Genomic DNA, 12,820 nt, shown 5'->3' with positions numbered 1-12,820 from the left:
TTCTGCATAAACTTCTGGTTCTGTCAATTCTGTACCAGAGGAAACATAATTAGGCTCTCTAAAGTGCAAGTTGTATATTCTAAACGGAAGTGCCAAGCGGATCAAATTTTGCTGAACTTAAGCAACTTGATAAGAAACTATGGATTGCAGTTTTGAGTTCACACCAACCACGTCCTAGATATCAATCATGCACTTGCAGCACGACAGCATACGTCAGCTTGAAGATCAATAGATCATTAAAAGGAATGGTTCGACACAACACTAATATAACAATCAATTTAGCAGCAGCAATTCAGAACAATGCAATTCAGCATTATGCAATCACAACTAATAATGATAACACATCAAGCGAAAATGTAGTACCCGGATAATAAAAACTTTAGTACTAAAAAACAAGCTATATAGTATGCCATCCGACAAAGTTCCAACATAAGAAGACATTTAGCTAATGTTTAGATTTCAAAATGGGAATCAGACCCAGAAGCGTCATCAAACCTCAATTCCAGCTAGAGGGCCAAAACCCATGAATCCCGTAACCCGTCTTCCAGTTATCTAAGTGAACAACCTGCTTGACGGCCAAAAACGAAACCAAGAGCGCGAAAATCATAACCACCCGCTGCACGCTCACGTTCCTAACCCTGACAAGCCCGTGGGTAACAAACGCCAAGAGAAGGCCCACAACAGTGTAAAGAGACCCCACGGCAAAACCCTCTGCACCAAGCTGCATCCCGGAACCCTGGTAGAAAAACACGAGTTTGGAAGGGTCGTTGCGGTCCACGAGAAACATGGGCATCTTGCGAATGATGTTATGCATAGCCCCGGAAACGCTGAAGAAGTACACGAAGACGGAACCGGCCAACCAGACCTTAGGGTCGTGGAGAAGGGTCTGCCCCGTGAGAACCTTCTTGATGAAAAATGGGATCCAGATGAGGATGACAACCGCGATGAGGATCAACTGGTTGCGCGAGAAGACGGGGGGACGGTGGATGGGACCCACGGAGATTTTGGTCTTGGCCTCGACGAACTCGGCCATGGACTCAGCGAGTCGGGAGAAGTCGCCCTGGTCCATGGGCTCGGAGTCCTTCAGGGACATGTTGGGCCCAATTAGGCGAATGTGAGGGAGGGCGTTGACGCCGAATTGAGAGAAGCTGAGCTGGGACTCCTTGAACTCGATGTCACAGAAGAAGAGTTTGGAACTAGAAGAAGGGTTATTGGTGAGGAAAGAGGAAGAGACGATGGCGAATTCGTTGCGGAGTTCGGTGAGGCGGAGCTCCGGCTTGTCGTGGAGCTGCGCGGCGTCGAAGAAGAGGAGGATGGAGTATGGCCGCGGGGTTTTGACGGAGGTGAGGAAGCGGGAGAGCGATTGGTCGTTGAGACGGATTATGCCCGATTTGGATCTGGCTTGAAGGGAGAGCAATTCGCTCACTCTTTCATCGTTGGAGGCCGCCGCGGAGGAGACGACCACCGTGAGGATCAGCAATAGGAGCTTCCGGAATGGAGACATTGTTCAATGGATGGGATTGGAGGAGACGGTTTGGAAGTCTACGATTGCACGGAGCACAACAAGAGAAAGACTCTCAGTCTTTCACAATATCAAACACTCCTAAAAAATACCCCAATTTCCACTCCCAGAAACGTTTATATAATTATAGTTTATTATAATTTAAATTTACTCTTTCACTTTCTCTCTCTCTCTCTAAAGTTTTTTTGTTTTTGTCTTGTGATGCCAAATTACTAGTTCTAATGAAACATGCTAATAAATTGACCCCTCCTTTCAGAGAAAAATAATTTGGAATTAATCTCTTTAAAAGTTAAAAGAATAATTAAAAATTATGTAAATACTTTTATGAATATTAATGCAAATGATATGTTTTATCATATGAGTTATAGAAAATATTTGTTGTTTAAAAAATTAAAATTGTACCGATCGGTACCGGTGACCGACCGATCGTGTTAAAACATACTTCGAAACTAATGATGACAACAATGACAACGACAGTTATGAGGAACTCTTGATGAGTCGTAATAAGATCCCAAATTATGTTCTAAGAAATTAATCAAACAGTGAACAATTGAAAGATATTCCAAATATTCTTTAATATACTAATATATCTCCCTATAAATTGAGAATCGTGCTATAAATTAATTAACAACTGATATTTGATTGATTCAGCCCATTGCAACAAGGGTCTATGACTAAACACTGTAAATAAATTATCTACAGAGGTGTAAGGTACGCTTTAATCAGTTTACAAACATACACTCTTTACACAGAGTACTTACTTGATCGTCGAATTACCTATTCCAGGTCAACCACGACCGAGCACTAGAAATTGAGGAATAAGACTTGAAGAAAGGAGCAAGGATATCACCAACACGTCAGCAATTGTACAACCAGTTTCAGGTACTATCTAGGTCATATTTACCTATACAAGTACAAAAATATTTTTTGAATCACCTAACTTTTAATTAAATATGTAGTTGTTTATTTGTATAAGGAAGAGTTTTTTGTTTTGAATAATGCATCTCGCTAAACTAATTGTTAAGGAAGAATTTTTTTTCCTACTATTTCATCTTAAACTCCTATTTGAGCACTCTTTCTTACTTGAAACACCACACTACTTGTTACTTGGAATACCAAGTAATGTTCTCATTAAAACAATTTTCAAATGAAGCTTTGGAGTGTCAAGCAACCTCGGTGCATGAAATCTTCTCGAAAAAGAAGCAAAATTAAGGTAAGGAAGTTGTAGTTAGTAAGCTTAAAGGTATAGTACTTTCTTGTAAAAATCCTTGTAGTATTATCTTTCCACACCGACTAATTTTGAATATTGTGAGTTGCATGTGAGTCTAAAGCTTTGGGGTTGCATGTCAGAGTAAAGATATTCAACAGGAAACCAAAAAAATTGCATCAACATCTAATGTTCCCCAATAATTTGAGGAATTTGTTGGACTTCAGTTGCATTTTAAGTGCTCAAATTGTTTGTAAATCTGAAAAACCTCTTTTGCATTTGCATTTGACGCTTCCAGTAAACATTTAGACTCTGAGCAACTTCAAATGTGCATGCATCTGGCGCTTTCCATGATCATAATACTTTCATAGCCTTCGTTTTATTTGTAAAACTAGGGTCCCTTCATGTTTGTCTAAATCTAGACTTCCATCGAGTCTTGAGTCAAATGTAAAATCAAATATCATATTGGAAAGAAAGAATATAGTGTTTTAGATAAAAAAAAATATGTTTTAAAAATATATGGAGGTAGTTACGTTTAAATAACAAGGCCACTGTTGTGATTTCATCTGAATAATTTTAGTGAGAGTATCATTTGATGCCCTTACTCCAACGAAATAGCGTCTGAGTCACTGCTCATATAATACCCTCACCTAGCGAAATTATTTTCACCCAAGTGAAACTATAATATGATATCTCAGTTTAAGTTATCTTCACTTGGTATGTTCCAATGTAGTTGTTGTATATAAGTGTGTTAGGTAAAAATGTTTCATTTTGTGCTTGAGTGATTATTGTTTTTTATGAAATGTATGATATGCATGAAATGACATGATTATGTATGAGGTGTGATTTTGAAGTCACAAATCTGGAATGATATGTGGACCACTATTGTTCATAAGTATTGAGAAAATGTTTATATTATAACAAAGATCTCATAACTTCATTAATGGTCTAAGTCATGTAGACTATGAGTCAGGTTGCATATCTGAGGTGTTAAAATGAGTCATGTGTTAAATCTATATAGTAAATAATGCTTAATATAGATTTTCAGGAAGACATCAATGAATATTCCTTGATGAATATTTTGGTTATGGAGATTCATGTGTTATTTGATTTTGTGCGTGTTTATATATATATATATATATATATTGTATTGAGTATTTGTTTCAATATTTAGTTAATAACTTTGAATTCTTATGACCTTTTTTAGTAGTTTAACTTGTGTTAATTGTTGTCTATGTGATACCATGTTATGAATGTATTGAGTACACAATGAGTCTTTAAAATGATCTTTAATTTAGTCATTATAACAATTAATTATTTTTTGTTTCTAAAATTGATTTTTATTTTACGATTTTCTTATAGTGTCATGTAAGATTCATAAATAATAATATTTTTTTATCACATTGGTAATTGTTAACGAAAAATGATACTTTGACAATTAATGAAAGTGATATAAATTTTTAATGTTATAGATTTAAATATAAATATATAATAAAGTATAAATTTGTAGTTATATAATATGAAAAATATTAAAATAATAATATTAAGGGTCGTAACGTGATAGTATGAAAAATATGATTCTTTTAATTAAAATTAAAAGTATAATAATTAAATTAAAAGTATCAATATACGGGTACGGGTGAAAAATAATTCGGAACTTAGAAATGATATCTTGAAATCAATTTATTTAATACTTAAGTAAATTATTGTTTTATTATAATGTAATATTTTATTTTAAAAAAAGTGGTAGAATTATTGTTTTAACTATTTGGAATTTGAGACAAACTTTATTCTAAAAGTAAATGGGAGTATTTCTACAATCAACCAATTTGAAAAAAAAAAGTTGCTTTTATTAAACTCAACATCAATATGTCCCTCCCTTTTTACAGTTTTTTTTATTAAAAATGTTTGTGGTATTACATATTTCTTTTTTTCAAAAAATTATCTTTTCACAATCAAGTTTTTGGAAATAACTATGTTCTAACAACAAAATATCATACTTAAAAAAAAAATCAATTAAAAATACTGCAACTCTTGTTTTTATAGAATAAAACAATTCTTTATGATTTAACACAAACAAGCAGGCCGAAGGGTAATTTAACCTATCTCTTCTTGATCCGATAATTTGATTTTTGGCTGCTTACTTACAGTTACATGGCTGGTGGTGACAATTTGTCAATCCACACAAACACAGACATAACAGGTACCGTCTCTTTATCCTTCATCATTCACACTTTTCTTTATTTATTCCAGAATTCAAATCATAGGCTGCAGGTGAAACAGAAAAGGTATGTGATGATAAAGTTTAAGCATCAACAATGTCCTCAGTGTTGGCCGAAGCTAAAACAAGTTCTGGTTCTTCCCTTCCAACTCCACACGTTCCATCAATTGCATTATTCCTCCCCAAAGCCTTCAACGCCAAGTGAGCTGCTTTTTGACCTGATATCATCATCGCCCCAAAGGTAGGACCCTGCACCAAATATCACCCACAAAACCTTGATCACCACTCAATCCAAACCAAGCCCTAATCCACAAGTTTATCAAAAGTTATTGGTCAGTATATAAACAAAATTGTAAGGCTAACATACCATTCTTGGAGCACCATCAATTTCTGCAACTTCCATGCCAGTCACAATCATGCCAGGCACAATCTCCCTAGTGAGTCTCACAATAGCGTCCTCAGCAGTGTTCATGTCCAGGGCCTTCATTCCAGGGACGCTATCAATCATGCCAATACTCTTCAACCTCTTAACTCCGGTGGCGCCAAAGGGTCCGTCATGCCCGCAGGAACTCACTACAACCTTAGCCTCCATCACGTTGGGGTCCATGCAGGACTGCGTATCGTGGTTCATCGAAACCAGAGCCCAGTTCGTCACCACCCCCGCGACTCTCCCTTCCTTCACGATCAAGTCCTCCGCCGCCACGGCGTTGAAGAGCTTCACGTTGGGCCGCGCCAGGAGCTTGCTCATGATGGTGGAGGTGAACAGCGCCGCGTGCTTGATCACCACGTAGTGCTCCTGCTCGTCGTAGTCCACGCCGAGCTCGTCCAGGAAGAGGTGCGCGGGCTTGCGCACCACCATGGCGGAGAAGAGCTGCCCACCGAGCCACGCGCCGCCGCCGGGGCTCACTGACTGCTCGATTATGGCGACGCTCACCGCCGGGTTCTTGCTCAGCTCGTACGCGCAGGAGAGGCCGGCGGAGCCCGCCCCCACTACGACGACATCGGTGTCGGCGTAGGTTATCATGTCGGTCATGTAGCGGCGCGTCATTTCGCGTGAGACTATGGATTCTTTGATTGGTTGGAACTTAAAGGATTGGAGGTCGTAAGGTGGTGGAGTTAAGGACATGGAGATTGTGGGTTGTTTGGAGGAGGATTTTGTGGGTGTGAGGCGGGACTGAGAAACGGGCTTTCCATGGAAGGAGGTGGGCTTGTGGTCGAAGAATGAGAGTTTGGGGTTTGAAGTTAGGGCAGTGGTTGCCATGGCCGCCATCAGAGTTTGATGGATTATGTGTTTTTGGAAGGGAGAGACACTGAGAACAGAAGAAAAGTTGAAGACTTGATACTTGTCCGTGCACTGGAGTGGGGTTTTATAAAGGAAACCAAGAGTGATGGGGCAGTGATGGGGCTCTCATGGGGCTGGCCATGGTGAAATATCTTGCTCAAAAATCTATCAACTCCATGGTTTTTTTTGTGTAGGAGGAGATAGAATTTGAAAGGCGCAGAACGTTCCATTTGGGATATTTTCATGTAAAGTGGTTGATTTCTTTTCCACACCAGAATCCATGGTTTACCATTACGAACCAGTTCCATCACTTGTCTTCTCTGCCATAAACCATTTTTAAGTTATTTGTTTATTATGTTTCAGATCATAAATACCAAAAACAAATTATGTTGCTTTTAGACAGAAAATGACAAGAAAAGATATTATTTTTTTATTTAGTTCTTTATGATATTATTTTATTAAATGTTAAATAATAGAATAATATATTACAAATCATATCATTACATGTTTTTTTCAATGTTTGAGTGTATATGTGTTAGTTAACAGTTTTTTTAAAAAAATCTATGGTAATATAAGAAGGTAGAATAAATACTTGAATTTAGATAAAAAGAATTTAGAATAAAATTGAAAAAAGAAAAATTATATGATGAAAATAAATAAAACTGATTACTAAAATTAAATTATGTGGTGGTTGATATGTAGCTCTAAAGAAGAAAAAACAAAAGTGAGAAAGATGAAAGAAAATGAAATCAAAAAGTAAATGGTAGCTGCTGGTAGTCCTAAAGAGACACCTGTAAAATATCCATTTATGCCAACTTATGGGTCCATTAGATGTTTGCTGGCCCAATTACGAGTAGCTTCAACAAAAGCTAGTTGTGTTGTGGAGCAAAATCTGTTTTCCTCTGTCCATTAATTATTCAACAATGGTTGATTCGGCTTCAGTGTCTTCATAAAAGTTTATAGAAAATTTTCCTTAATTTTTTTTTTGCTGCTGACATGATTTCATCTGTATAACTCAATACATGCTTGAAACATTTATATATAATATAAAAGGCTCTTAACCAACATAGATTATAAATAGATTATAAATCACTCTGATACAATATTAAAATATTAAAAAGTGAATTTTAACTCTAATTAAATCTTATAAAATCAATTTATAAAGTGTGCTTTACATCCACTTATATATTAAATGTCTTTATCTTCCGTCAATATGAGATTTCTAATAAACAATACCCTTTTAAGTATGATAGAGAGTGTGATACTTCTTCTTCATTTTCAAGTGGTGATGATGACTGATAGTGAATGCTGGTGGTTGGAGTAAGTTTTGTGGTGTTTTTACTTGTGATGATTGTGTTTTTGTTCATTTTTTTGAAAGCCACAAAACTCAAAAAAGAACTAGTAATGTGCAAAAATGAAATACAAAATTAAAAAAAAAAATCATATTTGCACTGCATCAAATATAACGAATCTTCTTATAAACTCTTTCACACATACTCAAATGATATAACTATTCTCCTAAATGCTACAACTAGAGAAGAATGGAAGTTCTGGACAAATGTATGGACCGGAAAGAAAATGGAAGTTCTGGACAAATGTATGGACCGAAAAGAAAATATGAGAATGCAGAGTGCAACTAAGATTATTTAAATAAGTGAGATTATGTCTTATTTAGGATATTTAAATTGTTTTAAAAAAGTTAAAATTGACTTTTCAAATTAATATGAAAGTATAAGGGTAAGATATTGAGATGGAGAGAGAATTTGCTTAAATATATAGTGTATACAAGCTAATAAGTATATATGTAAGAAAATATATTAAAAATTTCATATAACTATAAATAGTAACATTATAAATTATAAAATTGAGTGCTTATAAATCGATTTGAAGTTGATTTATGATTAACTTTTGTAAAAATCAATATTGAGAACCATATATCGAAATGCATTCACTCTTGTATAAAATAAACACGTAGTTTTGCCTCAGTAAAATACAGTCGATTAATAACGACTGAATAAAACATACTTGTAATTATTTTAATTTGAAATGAACTATAATTTAAATTCACAATAAATTAATGTATCTATTGTCTGTTGCTATTTTAAAATGTATTTTTTTCTTAAAAACTTGTGATATTGACGTATAATGAATAACAAGAACGAAAAATTATATTATGCTTTCGGTCTACCGATTGAATTACGTAGGAATAATTTTCTTTTTAAAAATATATTATATTTTTTAATATTTGAAAAATTAAATAATTGAACTTTTCAAAATATAATTTAGTTAATAGAATAATAAATAAATAAATTATTATTATTCTTATTATTATGACCATTAATATTAATCTTATTTAATAAGGATCGAGTTTACTTTTACATTAACATATAGAAAATTGAGTGAGATTAGGTTGAATTAAATTTAGTTAAACTATAATCCGATTTATTTAAGTTGAATTGAATTGTAATATTTTTAAATGTAACGAATATTCCTATTATAATATAATCATGGAATTCTTTTAATTATATTTGACCCTTATAAGTTATATCAACAATAAATGAAACTTGAAAAAATGAAAAACATAATGACAGCTGTGGGATTTGAACCCACGCCCTTTCGGACCAGAGCCTAAATCTGGCGCCTTAGACCACTCGGCCAAACTGTCTTCTGATGATACTTTCTTGTTATAATATTTATTAAACACTTTCAATTGAAAAAATAAAAAATGCATTCAAAGAAATTACTTTAAATCTTCAAATGAAATTACATATACAGTATTGTTATTTTTTAAAATTTTATTTAAACTGAATTAAATAATTTAATGACTATCGAGTACTATTAATATTCAATTCCTATTTTTAACTTTATAATTAAATAATTTAATAATAAATATATAATATTGCACCTGCTTACAAAGTGAAACATAAATAAAAATTCTTGATACTCTCAACATGTTTGTTTGGTATTACGTTTAATGTATAAGTTTTGTTTATGAAAATAAAGTAGACATGACTTGTGTTTATACCTAGAAGCTATAATAATACTCTTGGTCTTAACATGGATCAAAGTTAATGTGATGAGAAATTAAATTCACATTTTTGTTTAGTGTGTAGAGGTGAGAAAAATTAGAAAGCCAAATAATTGTGGATTAAAATGGCCTATAAGTATAAATAATCAATTATCAAGATTAAAAATATATAAACTAATATATACAAATAATAATAAAATCATAAATAAAAAACAATAAAATATTAATAAATAAAAAAAATTAAAATGAATTATTTTTTAAAATTATTTTTATTCATTTTTAATGTATTGACAATATTAATTAATTAGTGGACTTCACCTATAATGCTTTAACTAAATATGGATAACATAAATAAATAATTTATCACTATTCATTTTAAACACAATACCAAATAATAATATTATAAATTTATTTATTAGAAAAAATCTGTTATCTATAACATCAATCCAATAACTCATTTTTTCATTCTATTTTCCTTCCTTCGCATCATTTTCCACATCTTAGTCGAATCCCAATCCTTAAATAAAAAAAATCAAAGATTTAAATTTCAGCATGAATAAAGTTAAAGTAAAAATATAATAAATGAATGGAAATGGTAGTGGCGGTGGTGTAGCAGTTCCCATTATTGAGAAAGATGTTCTTACATGCGATGGCTGGGCCCCACTCCCACTTTCATTAGCCTTCAAGACAGACTACCATTGCAATTTGCAAATGCAGCCTGGCTAAGGTCCCACAGTTCTATTTCTTTTCCCCAATATGCCCTTGCCTCCTCAATTCTTTCTCAAATTTCATCTATTTCTCATTCTCTCTCTCACTTGATCATCTATATATTTCACTCTACTTTTCACTATATTCTTAGATTATTTCTAATAAAATTATATATTTACTAATTCTGTATCATTTTTATTTGTAAGATATCTAGGATCTTGTTATTCAAAAAGGGCAAATCTGTACAATTGAGCACTGGCACATGCAGTATAATTAAATAAACAAAGAAATCTAAGAAGAACAGAACAACAGCATATGATGTTACAACTGGAAGTGCTAAAACCATTTTAAAAGTGATGGTCATTTATTGAAGTGCCCCCCTTCTCGGTTTCTGAGATCTAACCGAGAAACCCTCCCTTGTGTTGTGAGAGTTCGTATTCTCCTCCCACTCAGAATGGATTCAAGGATCTCTTCTTCAGCTTCTTCAGTGTCCATGGTGATTTTCCTTGCAGCAGTCTTTCTTGCTCATTTGCATTCATCAGAAGCAGCTGTGTCCAAGGGATCTTTTGAGGACAATTTCAGCATAATGTGGTCCGAGGACCATTTTACTACCTCTAAAGATGGACAGATCTGGTATCTCTCCCTAGACAAAGACACAGGTACCAAATGCATGACATTGAAATAAGCACTTTGTTCAACATGCATTGCATACTATGATTTGATGAGAAGAATTGCAACTGTTAGCATCAAATTTGATATCTGAGCTGTTTCTCAAGCACTCAATGTTTGATAGGATGTGGGTTTCAAACAAAACAACGCTACAGATTTGGGTGGTTCAGTATGAAGCTGAAGTTGGTAGCAGGTGACTCTGCTGGTGTTGTGACAGCATATTATGTAAGTGTACAAAGCATTTAAGTACAGTAGTTAGAATCGTACAACATTTAGTCGCCAAGTGTTTTTACAATTGTTCACTGATTAGAATTAAAGTATCATCTCAGTAACTTGTACCCATCTTTGTAAGAAATCTTCATTGTACAAATTATTGAATTAAAACATCAATTATATAAATAAATAGTGCATCTAAGTTTTATTCAGCGAGTGGGGAATTGTTGCAGATGTGCTCAGAAAATGGTGCGGGGCCAGAGAGAGATGAGCTTGATTTTGAGTTTCTGGGAAACAGAACTGGGGAGCCTTATTTGATTCAAACAAACGTGTACAAGAATGGGACTGGTGGGCGTGAGATGAGGCATATGTTATGGTTTGACCCAACTGAGGACTACCACACCTATTCCATCCTCTGGAACAACCATCAGATAGTGTAAGTTCCATCTTATTATGTATTATGCTTCTAACCTGAGTTCTTCTCACCCTAATCTCAGATTCAAAAGGTGTTTATATTCTTCAAAACGTGTTTGAACATATCCTTTATGCTGTTGTCGTTTAAAGTTCTGTTCTTAATAGTCAAAAGTATTACATGATGTGTTTCTGAGGTTTAAAGTTATATGTTCTTAATAGTCAAAAGTATTGCACGATGTGTTTCTGAGCTTGAGCAAACGAATCTTGTTACCTTATAAGTTATAGTGCATATATATAAATCACGTGGACAGTAAGAAGGATCCATGGTTTTTACCTTAAAGAACCATACATCTCAAGGATTAGAAAGAATGGTACTTAAAATTATTATTCCTTTTTTAGTATGCCATTTCTAATCACTTTTGTTTTTATCTACTAAGATCAACCACTTGTGAATAATTAACACGAGTTATTCTTAAATGTTTCAAATCTAACTAAAATACCAATAATACATCACATATTGTCATATATGATATCACATTCTAATTATAGAATATTCATGTGGTTTATGTACTTCATTCTAAGATGAGGTGAAGAAAGTTTTGTTGACTGAAAGATGCAAATGCAATTAATTGTGGACAGGTTTTTTGTGGATAAAGTTCCTGTGAGGGTGTTCAAGAACAATGGAGAAGCAAACAATTTCTTCCCCAATGAGAAACCCATGTACTTGTTCTCCAGCATATGGAATGCAGATGACTGGGCCACAAGAGGTGGGCTTGAGAAGACAAACTGGAAATTATCTCCATTTGTGTCATCCTACAAGGACTTCAGTGTGGATGGTTGCCAATGGGAAGATCCATACCCTGCTTGTGTCTCAACCACAACCAAAAATTGGTGGGATCAGTATGATGCTTGGCATCTATCTGGTGATCAGAAAATGGATTATGCTTGGGTTCAGAGGAACCTTGTGATCTATGATTACTGCAAGGATTCTGAACGTTTTCCAACTACACCAGAAGAGTGTTCACTGAGTCCATGGGATTAATATCATATACCAACAGCAAAAGTTCCTATTCTTTAGAGTGTTATTTTCTGGCTTATAATTTGTTAATTGTCACTAGAATAATGTGCAGTTTTGGTTTTGTAAGCTTTTAAAGTTATTTATTTCATTCTTCGTTCCCTTCCTTTTGAACACTATTTACAAAACTAAAAATATTAGTGAAATGCATAAATTGTTATAAAACCTCAAAAATCTCTATCCATTAACAAACAGTGTCTCCTATTTTCGCTTAGGTCGTGATTTCTGAAGTGGGAGATGAGAAGCAAACACACTTGAAAGTTCGTTAATCATAGTTACTCTTCTTTTCTAAAATAATTAGTAACAGTAGAAACATTTTTATAAGTGAATTGAAAAGTGGGAAATGAATAGAACAAATGCATTCTTTAAAGTGTTATACAAGGAATATAAAAGAAACAATTTTTTTTAAAACCATGTTTATTGTTTCTTTCAAGTGTCTTAAACATATCGTTATGGAGTTACTAAATAAATAAAATTAATT

The 12,820-nt window shown here is 33.8% G+C and overlaps 3 protein-coding genes and 1 non-coding gene across 4 annotated transcripts; 1 reads left to right on the top strand and 3 right to left on the bottom strand.

Moving 5' to 3' along the window:
* Positions 1-291: 291 nt before the first annotated feature.
* On the bottom strand, positions 292-1,686 carry LOC137827878 (Oligosaccharyltransferase complex/magnesium transporter family protein). Its single transcript, XM_068634237.2, has one exon. It carries the CDS (start codon positions 1,502-1,504, stop codon positions 497-499), a length of 1,008 nt encoding a protein of 335 aa, XP_068490338.1. The 5' UTR covers positions 1,505-1,686; the 3' UTR covers positions 292-496.
* A 3,059-nt stretch (positions 1,687-4,745) lies between these two features.
* Positions 4,746-6,656, bottom strand: LOC137829537 (thiamine thiazole synthase 2, chloroplastic). Its single transcript, XM_068636358.2, has 2 exons — positions 5,318-6,656; positions 4,746-5,199 (listed from the first exon to the last, which is right to left on the bottom strand). Exons 1-2 carry the CDS (start codon positions 6,218-6,220, stop codon positions 5,035-5,037), a joined length of 1,068 nt encoding a protein of 355 aa, XP_068492459.1. The 5' UTR covers positions 6,221-6,656; the 3' UTR covers positions 4,746-5,034.
* Positions 6,657-8,817: 2,161 nt separating this feature from the next.
* TRNAL-UAG (transfer RNA leucine (anticodon UAG)) lies at positions 8,818-8,897 on the bottom strand. Its single transcript has one exon. It is a non-coding gene; the product is annotated as a tRNA-Leu (tRNA).
* A 1,220-nt stretch (positions 8,898-10,117) lies between these two features.
* XTH8 (xyloglucan endotransglucosylase/hydrolase 8) lies at positions 10,118-12,513 on the top strand. The gene is made up of 4 exons (XM_068636359.2): positions 10,118-10,627; positions 10,762-10,862; positions 11,084-11,286; positions 11,904-12,513. The coding sequence occupies exons 1-4, from the start codon at positions 10,423-10,425 to the stop codon at positions 12,304-12,306; spliced, it is 912 nt and encodes a 303-aa protein (XP_068492460.1). The 5' UTR covers positions 10,118-10,422; the 3' UTR covers positions 12,307-12,513.
* Positions 12,514-12,820: the final 307 nt, after the last annotated feature.

This window comes from Phaseolus vulgaris, chromosome 7 (genome assembly GCF_051622355.1).
Source record: "Phaseolus vulgaris cultivar YP4 chromosome 7, ASM5162235v1, whole genome shotgun sequence".
Taxonomy (NCBI): Eukaryota; Viridiplantae; Streptophyta; class Magnoliopsida; order Fabales; family Fabaceae; genus Phaseolus; species Phaseolus vulgaris.
This window is presented reverse-complemented; position numbering and strand designations above follow the sequence as displayed.